The 21,094-nt window shown below is 45.7% G+C and overlaps 1 protein-coding gene across 1 annotated transcript in view; it reads left to right on the forward strand.

Moving 5' to 3' along the window:
- Window positions 1-21,094, forward strand: part of SAXO1 (stabilizer of axonemal microtubules 1) — a 194,856-nt gene that overhangs the window by 94,699 nt on the left and 79,063 nt on the right. Inside the window, exons 2-3 of the mRNA XM_085640808.1 lie at window positions 7,331-7,507; window positions 14,674-14,876. Of these exons, the coding sequence (XP_085496934.1) occupies window positions 7,331-7,507; window positions 14,674-14,876 (380 nt within the window). The remainder of the gene's footprint in view (window positions 1-7,330; window positions 7,508-14,673; window positions 14,877-21,094) is intronic.

Below are 21,094 nucleotides of genomic sequence, written 5' to 3' on the forward strand. Positions count from 1 at the left end.
AAATTGAACTCTTTGCAATATAGGAAGCCAATGCAGCTCCGACAAAGTCTGGGAGGCAAATGAGCGTCTCGGCCTTCTCAGAGCTAACTTAGCTGCCATCGTTTGGATCCTCTGGAGTCTCTCAATCAAATATATTGGGGACTCCAGCAGCACAGCATTACAGTACTCCAGCCTGCTCAAGATGGTGCTTCTTACTATCAGCGCTCAGGCTTGAGCTGGTAGTAACAGGAGAACCTTACGAAGGGCTCTAATAATGGAGAAGCAGCTCCCCACTGTTTTATTTACTAGTGTTTCTAGGCTCAGTCTGTCATTGAACATAACTCCTAAGTTACGCACTGTTTCAGAGGGTGTCAGTGAAGTGGCTGTGGGTAGGGGCCAAAAGTTGATGGGAAGTGGCGGGAGAAACTTCCCTGCTGCACAGTAAAGGACCTCGGTCTTATCAGCATTAAATTGTGGCAAGTTCTCTCTCAACCAGTGTGCCGTATCCTGCATACAAAACACACAAGATGATGGAAGGAATGTTGCACAATGGCAAAACATTCACCCCCAGTCACAGATCTGGGTTTAATCCATCGTTATTTTGCTCACCACACCACCCCAGTTCAGACATGGCCATATGCAAATCAGTCTTGACCCTGTGCCTCATGGGAACAGTCCAGCCCGAACTGCCAAGCCATGTCTTCCCTGGACCAGAATCAAGCATCCTAGGACCGGTTTCTGGCTATCAGCCGTCATCAGCCAGGATAGCTTGACTCCAGTGGCGTAGTGAGCACGATGGACGATGGATTTAACCCAGATCTCTTGACTGGGGGAGAATGTCTGCATTGTCAGCATTCCGTCCATCATTTGTTTGTTGTATCCTGCATACAGGCATGAAAGTCTTCCAAGGATACAGACTGGTCCCCCTCTAAAGATAGAATAAGTTGGGTATCATTTGCATAGTTTACAATATTGACATTATGAGCCCTTAAAACAGTAATCAGAGGGCTCATATAGATGTTAAACAATATTGGGCTGATGGCAGATCCCTGAGGGACACCATGCAGAATGTTGATGAATTCAGATTGATAAGGAGGAGGGCCACTGCCTGTCTCCTATCAGATAGGTAAAATTGGAACCACTTCAATGCTGTGCCCACTACCCCAACCTCTTCGAGTCTGGCCAGAAGGACCTCATGGTTGACCGTGTCAAATGCGGCAGACAGGTCAAGCAAAATCAGTATAGCTGATTGACCCCTGTCTGCTCGCATTCGAAGATCGACAACACGGTCACCATAGCGGTCTCCGTTCCAGGTCCAGGACGGAAGCCAAATTGCACGTCCTCCAGAATGTTATTGGTTTCTAGGTACTTAGAAAGTGTCCTACCGACCAGTCGTTCTACGATCTTTACTGGGTAGGGTAGCAGAGAAATAGGTCTATAATTTTTTGGGCAAGTTGGATCAAGCGTTGTTTTTTTCAGAAGTGGTGTCACCAATGCTTGTTTCCAGCAAGCAGGTACTGATCTGCTGGACAGAGATTGATTACAAATCTGCCAAAGCATCGGGATCAGTTCTGAGGAGACACCTACAGCCACTCTGTTAAAATACTCCACCGATGATATCCCAAGGTGGTCTAAGGAACTTGAGTTCTCCACCCCTGCCCTTCTCAGCATTTTTGTATCAGGTGAGCCTCTAATATTATCACTGTGGTCTTCTACTCTGCCCCTAGGCAAATTGCCCATTTTGAGTCCATCAATGATAGTTCTGATTTTGTCCTCGAAGAAGGTCGATAGACTATCATAGAGGTCCTGAGTGGGGTGAATCTTATTTTTGAAGCAGTCCAAACTAATCATATCATTCATTATTTTAAAAATTCTTCTTGTACTATTGGGAGCTTTCAGAATAGTATCAGCGAAGTACTCAGCCTTCGCAATAAAGATTTCTTTTTTATAGTTGGCAATTGCTGCCTTCCAGACGGTTTTATCCTCATCTGCGTAAACCTTTCTCCATTTCCTCTCTGCCTGCTTACATACCAGTTTCAGATTTTTTAATTTCTCATTAAACCATGGGGCTGAGGGTCTGCCTACTTTTTAATGATTTTTTAAACGAGCAATCTGGTCCAGCCTAGAAGTTATCTGTGCACAGAAAGCCACATAATTTTCTTCCACCTGCATGTCTACCTCAAAACATCTATTAAGGGGGAACACAGGGGATATTCTTGACTTTTTACAGGAGCAACTTCCTGTCCCTGCTAACAAAATTCCTCACCTCACTAGTGACCGGGATACTCATCCTCGGATTGTGTACCCGGAATTTAATCAGGTGATGATCGGGCCAACCCACGGGCAGAATGTCCACAGTTCCTATGACCTGTTTTTCGAAGAAAATTAAATCTAAAATGTGTCCTCCCTTGTGTGCTGGCTCAGTGACCCATTGTTGTAAGTTTAGGCCTTCACATGATTGGAGGAGATTATTATATCCTGAGTCCAAGGTTAAAGTCTCCCACAATAAGCAGTCTGGAGTGTGCAATCGCCATATTGCTAAGGACCTCACTCAGCGCCTGCTGTTGTTGGAAACTAACAGCCCCAGGTGGCCTATAGCAAACTATGCCAGTCAGCACATGTCCCTTAGAGTCCTTTAGTGAAAATCTCAATAGTTCAATACCGTCTGTCGCATCGATGTCCAGTGGGGCAAAGTCCCATATCTCTTTAAAAATGATCCCTACTCCACCTCCCCTACCACTGGTTCGTGGTTTATGAAATGCTTTATATCCCAGCGGGCATGCCAACCCTGGCTCTAAATCTGAGGCAGGGTGTGTCCATGTCTCCGTCATGAATAAAGCATCCAGATCATCGGTTTCCAATAACAATTGAGTCTCCAAGTAATGTTTGGACAAAGATCTAACATTTAGCAGACCGCATGTAAGGGTATCTCGTCTGATAAAGTCCGACTTAAGGCCCGCAGTCTCCTCAAGCTTGTACTCTCCCATCCTACCTCCACTCTCAACTATATTCCGTAGTTCAGTGCTTGTGTAGCTTAGATGTCGGTGTCCTTTGTTATTTGCCTCGTGCAACCCCAACGGGGCAGCATGGCTGGCGCTGTGCGCAGCTGGTGCATGGAATGCCACAGACGGGCTTGGCTTTGGCGCGCCTGTGGCGAGCCCGCTGCGTGCGTCCGCTGCACAGCCACGCCAGCATGTCTTTTTTAGGTCGAGGACTACCGGTCTGCCGAAGGCAGAACCGGAAGTCGAGATTTAATGTTTCCTAGAGTGGCTCCTTAGCCCGCCTCTCTTTTTGCCTCTCCTCCATTGGCTGGCTTCCTAAACGGAGGCCCGCCATTGGAGGAGAGAGCCGTCCCTCCAAATAGGCTCCGTCTTTTTCAGATTCGGGGGCGTGTTCCTTGCTGTTCTTTCCACTTTTTAGCCACGCCCTTTTAGAACAGCAGGAACACGCCCCCGAATCCGAAAAAGTTTCGGAGCTTCCATCCGCCATTTTTTTGTTGTCGTCTGGCCGTGAGCAGAGAAATGGCGAGGGTCTATCGACACAGCGTCTCTTCTGAAGTCAATATCCGTTCTTCCTGCTGAGGTCAATATCCTTCTCTTCGGTAAGGGGACGTGGCGCTGCTCAGCCCCTTCCTTCCCCCACTCTCTCACCCAAGGCACCCACGGCGTAAGCACAAAAGAAGAGGTGGCAAAAATGCGAGAGCCTTTAGCATGTAAGAGCATCCCTTATCTTGTTGACTTACAGCCCCCCATCCACCTCAGCGAATATCCCTGGTTCGCGCCCAGATGGCACATCGTCCGTGGTTAAATATGCCTCCCCCCCCCCATGTTAAAGCGGCGACTCCGTGCGCCTACTCCAGACGCATGGCCCAGGTTAACACGCGGCGTTCCGCCGTTACGATCTTCCCAGGAAACGCAGGGTGTTATGCTGGCCCATTAGTCATGTTTTGGCGCCTCGTCCCCTCTTGCCCTGGTGAATCCGTTGGTTCTCTGTCTACCACATGGCGCAGTCTTCCCAATTTGCTAATGTCCCCTGTTGGCTCCCTGCCCCCAGCTCCCGATGCTCATACACTCGCTCACAAGCTGTTTAGTAGTCTGGTCCCGTCTCAGCAGCGGACATGCTGAGGGCTCGACAGGCTCTTGTACACAGCACCAGGGTCTGATTTATTCATGCGCAAATTGGCTCCCTATTCTCCATCACCGATCGCTAACCATGACCGATCTATTTCATATAGAGATGAGCTCCTCCTCGTTCTATACGCCCCCACAGATGCTCCCTCAATCTCTCTGTGTGTATTTAAGTATGTATGTATTCTTATATCTTCTCTCTGAACCGTTGCTGGTTTTCTTTCTAGCACTGTACACACTCTTTCTCTGTCTAACGTTCGATTTATATTCTCAGTCCCTATCTCTGCAGGCAGAAAAGGGACAGAATGTGAGCCTTTTAATTCCTGGCTAAGGTTACCATATGACCATGTCACAAGGCCTTAATGTTCCAGTCCGGGAGTTTCCTTTTTAGAAATGATTGTTTTGGAGTGTATTAATTACTGTAGATAATCTGCCGTTGACGAGGACTACAACCCCCAGAATGCATTTTGTTACATGGGAGGTCGGGCTGGAGCACTGCATCTCTGAGATGGCATCGTCTCGTAACTTTGTGCCTCCAAACTCAGTGTTTGCAGGTTGCTATGATCGGTGACGTCACGTGGGAACCCTGCCTTTAATTGACTTGCGTAAGACTGAACAAACCCACTTAGGCGTCGGACCATGGGGCGGAAGGAGAGGCAGAGACGGCAGTCTCCCTTCCTTCTCGGTATAAGGCAGCTCTTGTGCCCCACGCACGCGCCGCCTGGAGAGACCGAAGTAGTTAAAAGCCAGAGGGCCGTTTCGCAGGAAGTGGAGTAAATGAGAGGCGGTGTGTGTTGGATCACATGATGTGGCAGCGCCTCCCGCTGATTGTGTCTGACACTTCTCGTAGGTTGGCATCGGGACACCACGCCTGCGGAGCCGGGGCTGTGTAGAGTTACTGATCTCCGACTTTCATCAGCAGCTGAACTGCCGTAAGTACATCTCTGAAGTGCAAAGGTTTAAGAATCTCTACAGTTTGTTGTGGGGTGGGGGTGGGGAGTGCTCTTTCTCAGATCGAAGTTTGGCAAAGTAGAAACCTAGATTGTAGGTTGCTTCCACTAATGTTTGTGGACATGAAATGTACTTTGAACGTTTCGGCAAGCAGTACGAAAAGCGGCTTTCCTTTAAACCTTGCTATTCTAAAAAAAAAAAAAAGATAATATTCAAGATGTCAAAATAGGAGCTCCGGGAATCCCGCAGAGCGCAAGAAAGATTCCGCATGGCTAGATCCACTCTATCTCACTATCTCACAACCTTTCTCTCTCTCAAAACATCACTACCTCACTCTCTAGCTCACAACCTCACAACTTCTCTCTCACTCACTCCCTCAATCACTCTCTATCTCAATCACTCTCTATCTCACTACCTCACTCTTTCTATCTCACTAACTCACTTTCACTCTCTCTTTCACTACCTCTCTATCTCACTACATCACAACATCACTCTATGCTTATATATCACTACCTCACAACATCCCTCTCTTTCACTACCTCACTCTTTCAATACCTCACTCTCTCACTACCTCACTCTCTCACTACCTCACTCTCTCACTACCTCACTCTCTATCTACCTCACTCTCTCTCACTACCTCACTCTCTATTTCAATACCTCACTCTCTCTCACTACCTCACCCTCTCTCTGCTAATGCAATAGGTATCACATATGCACAAAAAAAGCTAATGCCAATAGAAATGACTGCCATTTATTTAGGGATAAAAAAATAATAAAAAAATAATGAGCAATACCAATAGCTCTACCTATAATATTGCCGAGACCATTGCATTGTAAATGCTTGTTATGTGGATAGGTGGGGAGAGACTGGAACACTGACCTCAAAAATGGTGGGTCCGCTCTAACAGACGGACACTGCAAGGTCAGAGAAGCCGGGAAGGATACCTGGTAGCAAGTCAATTGTAAAAGCGATTAAAAGCAGTTTTTGTTAAAAAAGTACATACAAATCCAGAATCCTGGTAAGATAAAGTGCAATGTGCAAATTATGCGAGATAGCAGCAAGCAAGAAACCCACACGCACCAGGTGAACAGAGCAAAGCACCATATGTTTACACGCTGCGCGGCCACGCCAGCGTGTCATTTGTATGTGGATAGCTGGGGAGAGACTGGAACGCTGACCTCCAAGATGGTGGGTCCGCTCTAACAGACGGACACCGCAAGGTCAGAGAAGCCGGGAAGGATACCTGGTAGCAAGTCAATTGTAAAAGCCATTAAAAGCAGTTTGTTAAAAAAGTACATAAAAATCAAGAATCCTGGTAAGATAAAGTGCAATGTGCACATTATGCGAGATAGCAGCAAGCAAGAAACCCACACGCATCAGGTGAACAGAGCAAAGCACCATATGTTTACACGCTGCGTGACCACGCCAACGTGTCTTTTTATGTGGATGTGTGGGGAGAGAGTGGAACGCTGACCTCAAAGATGATGGGTCCGCTCTAACAGACGGACACCGCAAGGTCAGAGAAGCCGGGAAGGATACCTGGTAGCAAGTCAATTGTAAAAGCGATTAAAAGCAGTTTTTGTTGAAAAAGTACATAAAAATCACGAATCCTGGTAATTTAAAGTGCAATGTGCAAATTATGCAAGATAGCAGCAAGCAAGAAACAGATTCTTGCTTGAACAGAGCAAAGCACCATATGTTTACTTGAACATTGAGTTGTGAAACCACACATGTAGTAGTATCAATGCTTGTGTTGCAATGATTTTAAAGAAAGGTTCTTTGCCCAACGTCTTGTAAGAACAAGAAATTGTAGTTGTAAGATTACAAATGTGGTGGTTTAAAAGGTTGTATTGATTTGCAATGATTTTAAATAATTGTGGAATAAAATCTTCTTTTCTTATTGCCTACTGGTAATAAATTGAGCAGACAGAAAAAAAAGATAAGCGATTACATAGCATTGTTGTTATTAACAGTAGAATTAGCATCAATAATACTACAGTTTATATTAGTATTACTATCATTAGTACTGCAACAATTAATATAATTAGGTTAAGATTTTGAATATTTTGATTACAGTTTATTACTGCATTTCTTTAGCATTGTGTACTACTCTTTTAGGAACTAGTTGTAAGAAGAAATGTATTACTAACCTGCTTAAAACTATTATTAAAACTATTACAAATAATACTGATATTTATAATGTGATGCCATACTGAAAGATTCTATTTTTAAGCTAACAGCCTGCTTGTTTTTCATTCTTTTAACTAATCAGGCGTCACCATTGTCCTCATCTTCCAACCAAGATTTTTGATCCTGCAGTGAAGCCAAGCCTAATCTCAGAGTACGTAGACCAGTACCCTTGTCGCCAGCCTCAGCCATCAAAGTCTTTCAAGCCATGTCAAGTATATGAACGACCGACCGTAAAACTAGATGCCCTGTCCACTTCCAGGTGAGCAAGATCGACAGGAGGATTAATGAACACCCAGTGCAAATTGTATCTAAGAACATTGCAGATGGATTTATCTGTCTAGATTGCGCTACCTCTAGAACAGCTGCCACAGTCACACTGTTTTGGTCAAATGTATGCAGGGATGCTTAGCAAACTAAGTAATATGAGTTACTGATTAATGTAAGATGTATTGTGCATGCTAGGAAGTTCCCTTTCAAGTTTTTAAAAAAAATCTGATTAAAAAAAAATCACGGACAGGAGTTATGCATTTTGTTTTCTGTATATATTTGCTTGTTAGAACACATTTTTTCACACTCCTTGGTAAATGCTTTTAATTCTTTGCTCTTCCGTTGGGTACAAGATCTGGTTTTCAGCTATGCATATATAAATGTTAATGTTTAAGTATATGTCAATCAATCAATCAATTAATCAATCAGCATTTGTATAGAGTGGCACTGTGATCCCTAGGGGTATATGGGTGCTGGGGCTGCAGGAGCTCAGTCGAAAAGTCAGGTCTTTAGTTTCTTTCTGATGTTTCTGCTGTTCAAAGGTGGAGGGGCAGGTTGTTCCAGGCTTAGGTGACGTAGGAGAAGGAGTAGCCCCCGATGTGGCTGTAACAGATGCGGGGGTGTTTTTGCAAGGAGGATCGCAGGTGTCTAGCAGGCAGTGCTTAATCTGTAAAAGGATAAGTGCAGGGCCTCTCGTAGGAAGGCCACTGCAGCTTGCACCTCACATAACCCATGCCAGCGCTCCCAATGACAGTACATACACAGCTACTAAACTTCACACTCCTACAAGTGTGACAAGTCAGACTATTCCAGACCCCCAAAGCCAGAAGAATGGCTTGGGTGGCAGGTTAGTCATTATTAATGTAAATTGAACCAAAAAACAGCTGGTATTGTGTTCATATCGAAATTAGCAGGACAGCGCCACCATGTGGCAGACTGTCATAGCCCCGGTGCTGACAATAAGGTGCCGGTGCGGAGCACCGGAAAGCACCGGCTCAAATTAAGCACTGCTAGCAGGTAGATGAAAGCTGAGTCGGTGGTTGATGTAGGTCGGTCCTTGATCGTGTACGGTTTGCATGAGGAGTTTGAGCAGGCTTCTCTTCTGGATGGGGAGCCAGTGGAGGTTTCTGAGGTGGGGGGTGATATGGGTCCAATTGGAGAGGTCCAGGATGATTCTGGCTGCAGCATTCATATGGAGGAGCTGTCATCCCATGTGAATACAGTGACAAATGCAGCGGAGTGGTTGAGGAGAATCAGGGCCACCGTCTTCCCTTGGTCAAGGAGGGTTCTGATGTCGTCTGTGGCAGCGACCAGCGTGGTCTATGTGCTGTGGTTGGCATGGAATCTTGATTGGGAGGCGTCCAGCAGGTGGTTTTATTCCATGTATTCGGTGTGCTGTTGGTTGATGGCCTTCTCGAGTACTTTGGCAGGGTAAGGGAGCTAGGAGATTGGTCAGTAATTTTTCAGTTCACTGGGGTCGAAGGGGGTTTCTTTAAGAGGGGTCTGACCTTTGTCTGTTTCTGTCTGTCCGGAAAGGCTGCTGTGGTGATGGAGGCATTGATTATGCTGGTGAGTTCCGTGCTAATTTTGTTGGTTCTGAGATTGAAGAAATGGGAGGGAGGGGTCAGCGGGTGCCCTTGAGTGGATGGATGCCCTGTTAGCTGAGATGGTTTGTGCTGTGAGTGGAGACCGTGTGGTGATCCTTCAGCTGGTGCAAGCTGGGTGGCTGAGGCTGTTGAGGTTGAGCGCAGTTGGTTGGGAGTCAAAGTTGTTGTAGATTATGGTAATCTTGCTGTGGAAGTAGTCCAAGTGGGTGTCGCAGAGTTCTTTGGAGGGTGAATTGTGTTCTCTGTGGCTGTCGGGTTGGAGAATTCCTTGACTATTTGATGGCTGCTCTCTTGGTTTTCTTGATGGGCAGGTGGAAATTGCTGGGGCTGCATTGTGAGCCCCTCTGTCGGAGGGGTTCCTTGTTCAGCGCCATTGTTTTTCAAGTTGTTAGCAGTTACGTTTGGTGTTTCTGAGCTCTGGGGTGCATCAGCTGACGTGATTTCAGGTTTTTTTTTAACAACAAATTTTATTCGCTTTGAAAGGTACAGAGTGGGCAGGGCCCTGCAAAACATTACAAATGATGCAAAATACATAGAGTACCTGATTTTAACACTCCATAACAGCTTGGCCTGTAGAACACCAGGCCGAAGAGGTAACAAACAACACCGAACCCTCCTAGATAATCATAATTGCGTGTAGCTAAAGACATATTCGTAAGTAATCAGTTTTGTCGGACTATGGTATTGGAAAATGACCCATGTATTACCCAGTGGGATTATGAAATTCTGAGTGTGGTAATGGGGATAAGTCAATGCCCCTATACGTCGCCCAGCAGGCCCAGATCCTTCTGTGCCTCTGTGGGCATCCCCGTGCTTGAAAGACCACAATTTCGGCACCAGTGCACCTATCCATTGCCTTCTTTCAACCCCCTATGCTAGGTGGGGAGGTCACCTTCCATTTCTGTGCTTTGTCTCTCTAACCTAGGGTTAGGCCTAGAAACAGAAGGTGCTGCTTGTAGCGGTTCCCCCCATTCTTCTCCGTGCTTTGGAGGAGCAGCAGTCTGGGGTCGAGTGGGATGGTCGAGGCCAGCACCCGACCCAGACAGGACGTCACCTGTTTCCAAAACGGTTGTATCATGGCGTAGCTCCAAACCATGTGGAGGAAAGAGCCCTCTTCTTTAGTGCATCAAAGGCATTTAGGGGACTGGATAGCACCCATCTTCCACAGCCGGGATTGGGTGTTATATACCCGGTGAAGGTACTTAAACTGAATAAGGCAGTAGCGTGAGGAAACCGCTGCATATCGTGGACTGGCTAGGGCCTCCGTTCAGTTGTCATCTGTCAAGGTCGGCAAATCAACTTCCCAGGCAGCCCTAGTCTAATGTAATGTGTTGTGTGTGTGGGTAGTTAATGTCTGGTAAATTTGTTTGATCTTGTGCGTCCCAATGTCTCCCATTAGGAAACAACCCTCTAGTGGATGTAACTCTGGAAGTGTCTCCAGATGACGGATGCGAGGGTCTAGGGCGTGTCGTAGTTGCAGATAACGGTGGAACTGGGATTTATGTAAATGAAACTCGGATTGTAGCTGCTGAAAAGACTTGAGTATAGTGCCGTGCATTATGTCCCCCAACGTGGAAATGCCAATGAGATCTCAGTTGCGGAAGCCGACCAGAGCAGAGACGGAGCATAAGTACGTGCCCTGCCAAAGGAAAGTAGTTTGTGTCCGTCTCTCCCACCAGCCCATGGATTTCACTGTACGTCTCCAAAGCTGTAAAACAGTCTTCCAAGCTGGGGGGAGGGTGTCAAGATTGGCCCGGCTATAAAGAAGTTTCTGCAAGGGGGTGTCTGTCATTGCCAGCCGCTCCACTGCGTACGCTGGATCAGACTGAGACCCGTACCACCACACATTAATTACAAGGAGATGAGAGGCGGAATAATATGCGTATATATCTGCAGCCGCAATCCCGCCACAGTAGGTTGATTGTGTGCACGTGTGAAGCGCGACCTGGATCGCCCCTCCTTGCCATAAAAACCTATCGAGGATCGCATTTAGTTGTGTGAACCATGAAGAGGGGATGTTGTATGGAAAGTTCTACAGCTGGTATAACAGACATGGTAGGGATACCATTTTAAAAATGGCTGAACGCCCGTATAAATATAGTGGCAACTGGGACTATACAGGGGTCTCGTTATGAACCGGGGGGGGGCAATGGAATGATATTATGCGACCCCGAGGTTGAGGGACTCGACAATATAAATACTCCCAGGTATTTCAAACCATCTGTAGTGTGGGATTGTTGTGAGGCCCAGGCCTAACGTCTCTGGTCGCCGCATACGGGAAGTAATATAGATTTGGAGGGTTTAGTTCCTAACCCAGTAGTTTCCCCAAATATCTGAAGTATCTGAAGGACACGGGGTCCTGAGGACCACAGATCTGTCAGAAAAATTAGGACATCGTCAGCGTAGAGTGCAATTCTATCGGAATATTCCTGTGTCCATTCAAACCCATGGATCATTGGGTCTTGTTGTACCCACACGGCCAGGAGCTCTGTGGCCGAAGCGAAAAGCAACGGAGATAGGGGACAGCCCTGACGCGTGCCCCGATGGATGGGAAATGGGGTGGACCGATGTCCCGCTGCTCGTTCTGATGCTGAGAAATCCGTAAAAAGCAACTGAATGTACGCTAAAAAGTGGGGACCTAAATTTATGGCGCGGAGGAGTTTGAAATGGTACGTCCAACTTAGTGAGTCAAACGCCTTGTCACTGTCGGCTAGCAGAATCGCAGCTGGACGGCCAAGCCCATGGGCCCCTGCAATTGCATTGTGGACTCGTATGATATTATGTCTGGTGGAAAGTTGCTGCATAAAGCCAGACTGATCAGGCAGAATGAGGTCTTAGATATATGATCGCAGGCGGTCCGCGAGGACTTTGCCCAGGAGTTTGGGCTCAAAATTAAGCAATGAAATAGGACGATATGAGGACGGATCTTCTGGAGGACGGCCAGGGTTAAGAAAAACTACAATCTTGTCATGTCGCCAATCAGTGAGTAGGATGTGCTGCTTGTGACTTCCTGTAATGCTGCTAAGAGGTGTGGGCCCTGCGATGTCATTTGCAGCCGCAGAAAGTCACTGGGGAATCCATTTGGCCCTGGCGCTTTACCGGGGTGGATGTTGGTCAGCGCTGCTCTTAATTCGTCTAAGGTTATGGGGGCATCCGGTACGTCTGTAAATCTGACAAAAACTCGTCAATAAGGGCCTCTGATATGAGCTCCCGCTGCTAGTATAGCGATGTGTAAAATAATGCGAAGGCCTGCACTACCGACTCTGGGGAGCTACAAAGCACTCCATCCGCGTCCAGCAGTATCGGCACCGGCACAGGGGCTATTTTGGACTGGCATAGCCGATGTAGCATTTTGCTGGACTTATCGCCCCATTGATATATCCTGTGTTGTGTTGCTAACCAGGTCTCTTTAGCCTCATCTGTGAGGAGTTGGTCGATTTGCTGCTGGGTGAGCATTAGGTTACGCCATGATCCGAGGCAGTCCCGGATACCACCTGCAATTCTAATGATCGCTGGCGGTCTTCCAAGTCTAGTATTTGGGCTCGGTGTTTGCGTTTATCGCCAGTTCGGATGCTTATATCCACTCCCCTGATCGAAGGCTTAAGAGCTTCTCACAGGGTGATTCTCAACAAGGCTATGTCTAGGTTAAACAGGAGGTAATCTGTGATGGCCTGTCGTAGAACCTCCTGATAGTGAAAATCCCTGAGTAGCCAGGGGGACATGCGCCAACAGTACGTGGCCTGTTGAGCTTTCAAGCGTAACTTAAGCTGAACCAGCGAATGGTCCGAAAGACCCCGGGGTAAAATGGACGTGTGTGACACCCTATGGATATTACTATGGGGAAGGAATATGTAATCAAGTCATGATAATGTGTCGTGTACCGCCGATGTATGTGTGAACCCACTGGTCGAGTCTGACCTCCCCAATTTATGAGCCAGAATGTTCAGTTTGGATTTGGTGGGAGGGGGGTCCAGTCTTGTGGCCTGCCACCGGTCCTGTGGTGCCATAACAACATTCCAGTCTCCACCCAGGATCATCAAGCCCCCAGGGAGGTCGCCCCATAGCTGTGTGAGTTTGTCTGTGAATGTTTGTCCCAAGGGGGGCGGGGCATATATGCTACCGATAGTTAACTGTTCTCCAGCTACTGTGCCAGTGACAACAGTATAGCGTCCCTCTGGGTCTATCCAGTTTTAGAGATACTATATGGCACACGGCAATGCATAAGGACTGCCGTACCCTGATTGCAGCGTGTGGTGATTTCAGGTTTTGTTTGTTTTTGCTGGTTTCCTTGGGGTGACCGTCAGCGCATTTAGTGATCCTTGCGAAGAAGTTCTGGACGTCCTCTTCCAGGTCTGATGAAGCTTTGGGTTGGGTGGTGCTAAGGGCTTGAGTCCACTGTATCTCTGTCACCTTGCCCCAGCTGTGGTGGGGGAGCTGTGATGTTTGGTGATGGTGTGCCTAGACCTGGAAATGGGGAAGTGGATGATGGCGTGGTTGGACCAAGTTAGTTCTGTGTGGAGCTGGCATCGTTGGGGTCGTCGGCGTGGAAATCGAGGTTGCTGAGTAAGATGTAGTGGTCGGGTCAATGAGGTTGAAGATGGTCTAGCAGAAGGCTGGTCGAGGTCCTGGGCGTCTGTATACGAGGGTATCTCTTATCATAGTCTTGGTGTCGGTCTATTGTTGGGAGTTGAGGTGTTCCATGAGGGGTGTGTGGTCATCGTTGGTGGCAATGCATCAGATGGTTTCCTTGAAGATGATGGCGATGCCTCCACCATGTTTGTTGGTCCGGTTTCAGTGTATCATCTTGTAGCTGTCGGGTGTTGCGGTGGCGATGTGGGGGTTGGAGGAGGGGCTGAGCCATGTTTCGGTGATGAAGGCAAAGTCGGGGTAGAGGATGGCGATGGAGTCCCTGATTTCTGTGACATGTTTGCAGAGGGATCGGGCGTTGAGCAAGATGCACTGGAGCGGTTCCGGGTTGTCCCTGGTCTTCTGGGCGGATGTGGGGCAGGATCCTGTGTGGGCTGGCAATCCCATATTGCAGGAAAAGCAGCAGTGGCGGCAGGTGAAGGGTTCTTTGGTTGTTCACGGGGAGGAGGTGCAGCAGTTGGTGCAGCGTCCAGGGCTCGCAGATCTCAACGCAGAGTTCCTGTGGGTGTCCGAAGGGCCAAGGTCCCTTTCACGTTTAGATTTCAGTGCAATTGCAAATAATTTTCATTTTTGCCTGGCAAGTGCCATTCAAAATTAAATAAAAGGTGTTTAGGTAATAAATTACTGTAAAGTTTGCATAGAAATATCGAACAATGTGGGCAAAAATTAAGCTACGACTCTAGAAAGTGGAACACGATATTAATAAACAGGTATTCTGTTTTGCAAGTCATTTAGGAACAGGTTGTCAGTTTCACTTACTTTTCTCTTTGACTTCTTCTGCATAAAGGGGAAAGGCATTAGATCTTCTTGTAAGGTCCAAATCCAAAGACTGGGTTAGTGATTTTGCTTTCACACAGTACATCCACTTTGTTATTACAGAAAAGGTCTTTCTTCTTCGTTATAGGGAAGCTTACGTCCCTCATGAGGTGTTACGACGAATATGGAAACAACCAGACGCGTACAAGCCAGGCATAGGGGACATGGACATGCTTACCACCTATAAGGAAGCATTCAATCCATACTGCGTCCAGAAAACAGCTTCCTTCCGGCCAATTTACCAGAGAAAGGAAATTACTGCAAAAATGGACACAGTACCCACGTATACAGGTAACAAATGTGAATAGCCAGAGCTTTGTGCATGCATAGGTGCCCTTGCTCCAAAGCATCTCATACAGACGTAGAACACTTATTGAGTATCTTTGGGCCTCTCAAACTTTTCAAAATGAAGCAAAATTAAATAGGAATTTCAGTTCCCAATACTTTTTAGAGGGTAGGGCATATTGAATGCTACTGCCCTGCATAGTCTCCCCAAGACTTTTAAATATGTTGCATCCACAGGGAGGCAACGTTTCATTTTTAAAATACTTAATAGCTCTCGTAGGGATCACAAACCAGTTTTATAATACTATATCAAGTTCGATAAGATCAACCTTCAAAAATATTGAATTGACCATATCACCTACCACTGCATTAGGAAGGTAAATATATATTCTTAACTTCACATCAACTTCCCTACACTTACCTTGTACGATGTAGGGATTAGGTCGATGTAGTAAAAGTGATATTTTTGTCAAGTGATATATTGCATGTAGAATGATGGGCGTGTACCCCCCAAACATATTTTCTAATCAGTACTTCTTGTATGAGGGGTATGGAGTTAATGCACCTTATTTTCCAACCACTTTCTGACATTACGGGGCATATTTATGAGTCTTGCGTCACATTTGCACTACGCAAAGTGGTACATGCATGACTCAAGGCTCTGAGGTAAATTTATGAAGTCACCCAAAACCACATTGAGTGGCTTTAAGTGGCTTGAGTAAGGCCATCCCAGTGTACATTGCTGCATCGCCTTACTCTACACAAGGGAGGCATTCCATGGACATTGCAGTGGGTGTTCCACACAACTCCTATGGGATGTGATGCATTCCCAGATTTAGAAGGATTTGTAAACCTGGGAATGCGTCACAATCTTATGCCTCCCCAGGGCAGGTGTAATGAGGAGAAATATCTTTATTTCGCCTAATTTTTTCCTCTTTCAATGTGTTCTGCATTCTGCATCACACACAGACGGAGGAAAACACTGCTATAGATTGTTTTCATGCAGAAAGATGCCCCTTCCTTCACAGAAACAATCCTGCCCGCAACACAGGCACCCTTGCATGATGCAAGGGTGCCTAGGTTGGCGGTAGGCGTCCGAGACGGTGCCAGCGCAGGGTGAAAGGACAGAAATACACCGCATTGGATAAATACGGTGCATTCCTGCCAAAAACCCATAAATGAGGCCCCAGACGTCTGAATTGAGAGTGTAAATTGTTGTAGCTTTGCACAGCTAGTCTCAGTTGGGCCTTTGATAAGGTCAACATTGCTTCCCTGAGACCTAATTTGTTTTCAAAAGACTCGGAGGTTACATGGCCATGCTACTCCAAATTCAGATATTTTGGGCTTGATTCCCCTTCTAAAGACTGTCTAGAATAGTCATGAGTACAACAAAGCATGAAGGAGCCAGACTGATAAAATCAGTTCACTTTACATATAATTAAGGCTCCCTGTTATCCGTTTTTACTGATTTTTACTGATAAATACAGACAGAACACATTCATTTTCTTGTCTGTATTTATTATTAAATGTGGATAAAATCGGAAATTAGATTGCTTTTTGGGTCATTCTAAATAATGTCTGTCATGGCTGCCAAGCCAATAGATATGTGGGTTGATAGATAAGGGGCTACAAAAGAAAGGAATGTTAATAAATAGGCTTTAACAGCATTAGATATGAATAAGGTTGATACTGAAATTTTCATATTTTCATATAAGTGCACTGATTTATCTTCTGTGGGTGTTCAGATCACTGAAACCTAGCAGACGTTCAAGCATGAGGGCATATTTATCGGTTAAATAAATGTTGAAATTTACTTATTTCAGCTTAATTTTTCCACAATACCCAAAATAAATATGGATAAATACAGATACAATTAGCAAAAAATAAATATGGATAAATACAGACGGAAATGGCAAAAAAATAAATACCATAAAACCGGGAGCCCTACATATAATATATCAGTGACTGTCGGTATTTACACTTATTCATGAGCTGTAGACACAAAAACACCTCAATACAAATAATATTTAGTGTTTTCTGATGGTTTTAAACATAGGTGGGTTGTTTCACACACTTGGACCCATTTTGAACATGGCAAAATCATTCTTTTTTACTATTTTGCCTAAGAAGTTACTACCAGCTATAAACTGGTAGAAAGGGCTATGGCAAAAACCAGAGCACATTCAACTGCGCTAAGCTACCAAATAGGTGTTATTGCTAAAAGAGGTGGAAATACCGTTTGCACTCTTCTTAGCCAGAATACTGAAGTCTAAATAGCCTTGATACTCTACTTAGGCTAAGTATGCAGAAAGTTATATGAAAATAATAAGAAAATACCAGTGAAATATTTTAATGTATGGCGAACTTAACACTCAGCCAGTCATACTGGAACTACAATAAGGGGAGAGGTTGCAGCACCTGGAAATCTAGAGCCCCATGTCGTTCATTTAGAGCTAGGAGGTAAATGAAAATCCTTCAATTTGTGGAAGAAATTCTAAAGATGGGCTAGAATGTTCTGGGTGAATTTCCTCCCCAAGATTATCCCCCCGGAGGAGGAAACTCAGCCTCTGGGTTCTATTCCACACGTAGAGTTTCCTCCAGAAATCTGATGTTTTTCAGTTTCCTCTCAACTTCAAATGAGGTGCCGGGTCTGGAGTAGGGACGATTAGGAAGAGGGTGTTGGACAAAGTAAACAGAGAACTCTGATGTCAGGAAGATTGTGGCTAATTAGATGCAAGAACTTAAGGAAGCTTTCCAAGGTGGAAAATGACAAAAAGCAAATGAAGCAGAAGAGGTAGTCTAGTGAGCGTGGGGCTAGATCACATCAGTTGGACCATTGTTGGACAATTTGGCGCTGACACTGGGTCATTTTGCATTAGCCGTAAACTGGTATTTGCACCAACTGATTGTCACACGGAGTTGTTGTGCATTGGTAAGTTAGTGCAAATTCCATTTTGCTCTTATCCTTCATGCAAAGTGCCATACAATTGCCTGGCGGTAGTGCAAAGTTGTCGAGAAACTGCAACATTGCCCAGCTCCAGTGAAATTTATGCGATCTGGTTTCAGATCTCAATTTTTTATTGGTGGGGCAGGCAGGGGTGTGTACAAGTGTTCATGTCTTATTGTATCTGTGTGTGTTTTCATGCTTATGTGTGCACATAATGTGAGTGCCGTTGCAGCTTCACAATGATGGAGGCAACCTACCTCTTCAGCCATTCTTTTAATTTATTCCTTCAAACTATCTTGGGGCTCCACACCTCACCCTACCAGACCCTACTCACACACTAGCTCACCCTGCCCTTCTCCCTTCTCCATAACCCTCTTCTTTCCCACGTTTTCCCCTCTTTCTCCTGGTTCCCACGCCAGCTTTGTGATGCGGTTTAGTTTATCCAACCTTTTAACTCTGACGTATTGCATGACACTGCAATGCACTGTAAGACATTTCTTCCCCATAATCCTTCCGCCTTTGCACAGTTGTCGACATCGCTTGTAAACTTGACATGTCATTTGCTGGTTGCTGCACTCTGCTGTCACTATATTGTACATTGTCTTCATCATCGTTAAAAAATGGAAATGAAGATGGTGTATAAAAATGGAGGCAACAGTGGGATGTTTTTTCATTTTTTATGCGTGGTCATGAAATACTAGTCCAACGGAAGAGGCATGCAACCTCTTGTTTTCAGCTCGTGAATTGTTGCCCAACTGAAATAAACATGTTCGCAACGTGAGCTGCAGCCATGCTGCGGGAGGGAGGAAGGAAGCTGACCAGGATGAATCACTTTCCAAACCTAATTGGAAAACGTTCACACGAGCCGCCACCTTGGGAGTATTTTCTTAGGGATTTGAGCTGTGAAAAGTCGTCTTTGAAACAGTATTTTGTGTCTGGTAATGCATGCGACAGGAAAGTAGAAGAAAGCAGTTCAACAAGTTTGCATACTTTGTAGGTATATTTAGGCTATCACTTAAAAAAAATAATACAGAATTAAGGACGTGCTGAGCCTGGTCCTCTTCCTGTTGTCCTCCAAGACTACTCTAGCGGCATTTGAAAAACAAAAGTGGTAATGATATTGCCATGTGTCTAATTAGAACATAAGTTACTGGCATGGTGGTAAGTTTCTTCGTGAAGTCACTGGTTACAAACCCCCTGTCTTCCTGCAGCGTAGGGCACCCTCTGAAGCTGGAAACGCATCCTTCACACGCCTGCGGGGAGGCGTCAGGAGGCAGATCAAGAATGAAATGCAGTTGTCCATGTCGTCTGAGGACAAGCATAGAGGTTGGAGCATCTCTTAGTGTTTCCTCCTTGCTAGGTAGGATGGGCAGTGTGTGACCCAAAAAGACCAGTGGTCTTGCCCTCTATTTATTGCCTCACGGTGCCACTAGTAAGGCCATGGGGTGTTAGAATGGGTCATCAGGTAGGGCAGGGTGTCTTTTGCTGTTGGCTTGGTGGACATTGTGGGTGCAGTGGCCACTGGGGGCTCATGAAGCGAATGAATCCCCTGTTATGAGGTGAGTATAAGGTGGTAAGACCCGGGGTTCTGCTCTCATCGAAAGGTGTGAGTCTGCTTTTGGGGGGTTGAGACAAAGAGAGACAGCATAGAATGAGTGACAACTTAAAGGCAAAGTCTTGGATCCGAGGCACTACGTGATAGCGCCTCGGTCATCACTGAAATGCAAAAGTAAGGTGTAAGGATACTAAGGTAGGAGATGTGAATGAATATAGCTTAACATATTTATTTTCTTGTTACTGAGCTGTTTCTTAATGAAGGGTAATTTTGGGCTTGTTGGCAATTTATGATTTTTTTAAGAAGGTTGGTGGATACAAATCAACCGGGGGGGGAGGGGGGATATGTCACTGGCCTAAAAAATGCCAGAGGGTTTGTAAGAGCACCTATAAGTGTATTTTTACCGGGCCTTCGTGATATGCAGATTTGATGTGTGTTACAACAATATCCTCACCATGAATGTTTGTAGAGTGGGCCTAGGAGCAGCCTGTTGTGGGAAAAGAAGGGTTTGTGATTTTCACATCTTTGACATTAACAGAGTCCACTAAACAACTGTGGACTGGGAAGCTCTAGCTTGACTTATTTGTTCGAGGTAACATTAGAAAGCGGTCCCCAGGGAGACGTAATTTCAGCTGCATACTACACCGTAATGAGGGCGGACAGATGTAGTTTCCCAAAAACATTCTCTCATGAATTGCTACAATTACAAAGATATTGAAAGATCTCCCTCAAGACAAATGTATACCAGCAATGAAAACATTTGGAAATAGGTCAAATGTGGTACATGACTGAGGTGAAAGACATTATCTTATAATGTATGGTCACAGTTAGGTAATGTGCAGATGCCCCAGAGGTACTGTGGTACTGCTCTAGCTCTAATTTATGAAACCAAATTATAAATGTCTATAACCTTGAAACCTCAAATGAAAGTTGGGAAATCCCAGTATTGCTGGCTACTGGATGGTTTGGCTGTCTTTTAGTTAACTTGGGGGTTCATAATTTTAGACTGTTGTCACTTAAGAACTGTAGGTGATAGCCTCAAAAGTCTAATGGTCTGGGACTCCTAGGACATCTCTCTAGCTTTTGGTGTATTTTGGTCTCTATAACCTTGAGACGTCATTTGAGATCCAGGCCTTGGATCGGTCAATCGTATATTGACTATGTCGAGGATCGGTATCCAGAGGTTTCAGGAGCCAGGAGAATGGTGGATCTCTGCACAGAGTCAGTGGAAGGTCCTTCGGTGTGAGACTTAAGAAATCTATTGTAGCCAACATTAAACCCTGCCAGCCCTTGAACCCATCTTGGGTGAATAGTGCGTGTTTGCATAGCAGATTGTGGGTCTGCTTTCAAAGAAGGAGGCTTTATGTTGGTTTTGGGGCGCATGCTCACTGGACCGACTTGTGTTGTCCTGCAATTATGCCACTGATTCTTGAGCCCTGTAGGCCTCCTTTGTGGCTCAGCATAGTTGTAGCTAAGCAGCAGGTTGATCATGAGTGTCTAAAGAAAGTTGATGAGGGGAGGAGCCATTGCTGAGTGACTCCTTCATTAGTCCATTTGAGGATGAGGAGGAGGGCACCCTCCCACTGGAGGCCTGGCCTGAGGGAACAAAATACAATGGCGTTGTGGCACATGAATGTGATAGAAGGAGCAGGGTTTAGATATAGTCGAAACAGTCTATATGGACTCCTTATACCATGCCTGCAACAAGACTGGTGAATAGAA

This window comes from Triturus cristatus, chromosome 2_1 (assembly GCF_964204655.1).
Source record: "Triturus cristatus chromosome 2_1, aTriCri1.1, whole genome shotgun sequence".
NCBI lineage: Eukaryota > Metazoa > Chordata > Amphibia > Caudata > Salamandridae > Triturus > Triturus cristatus.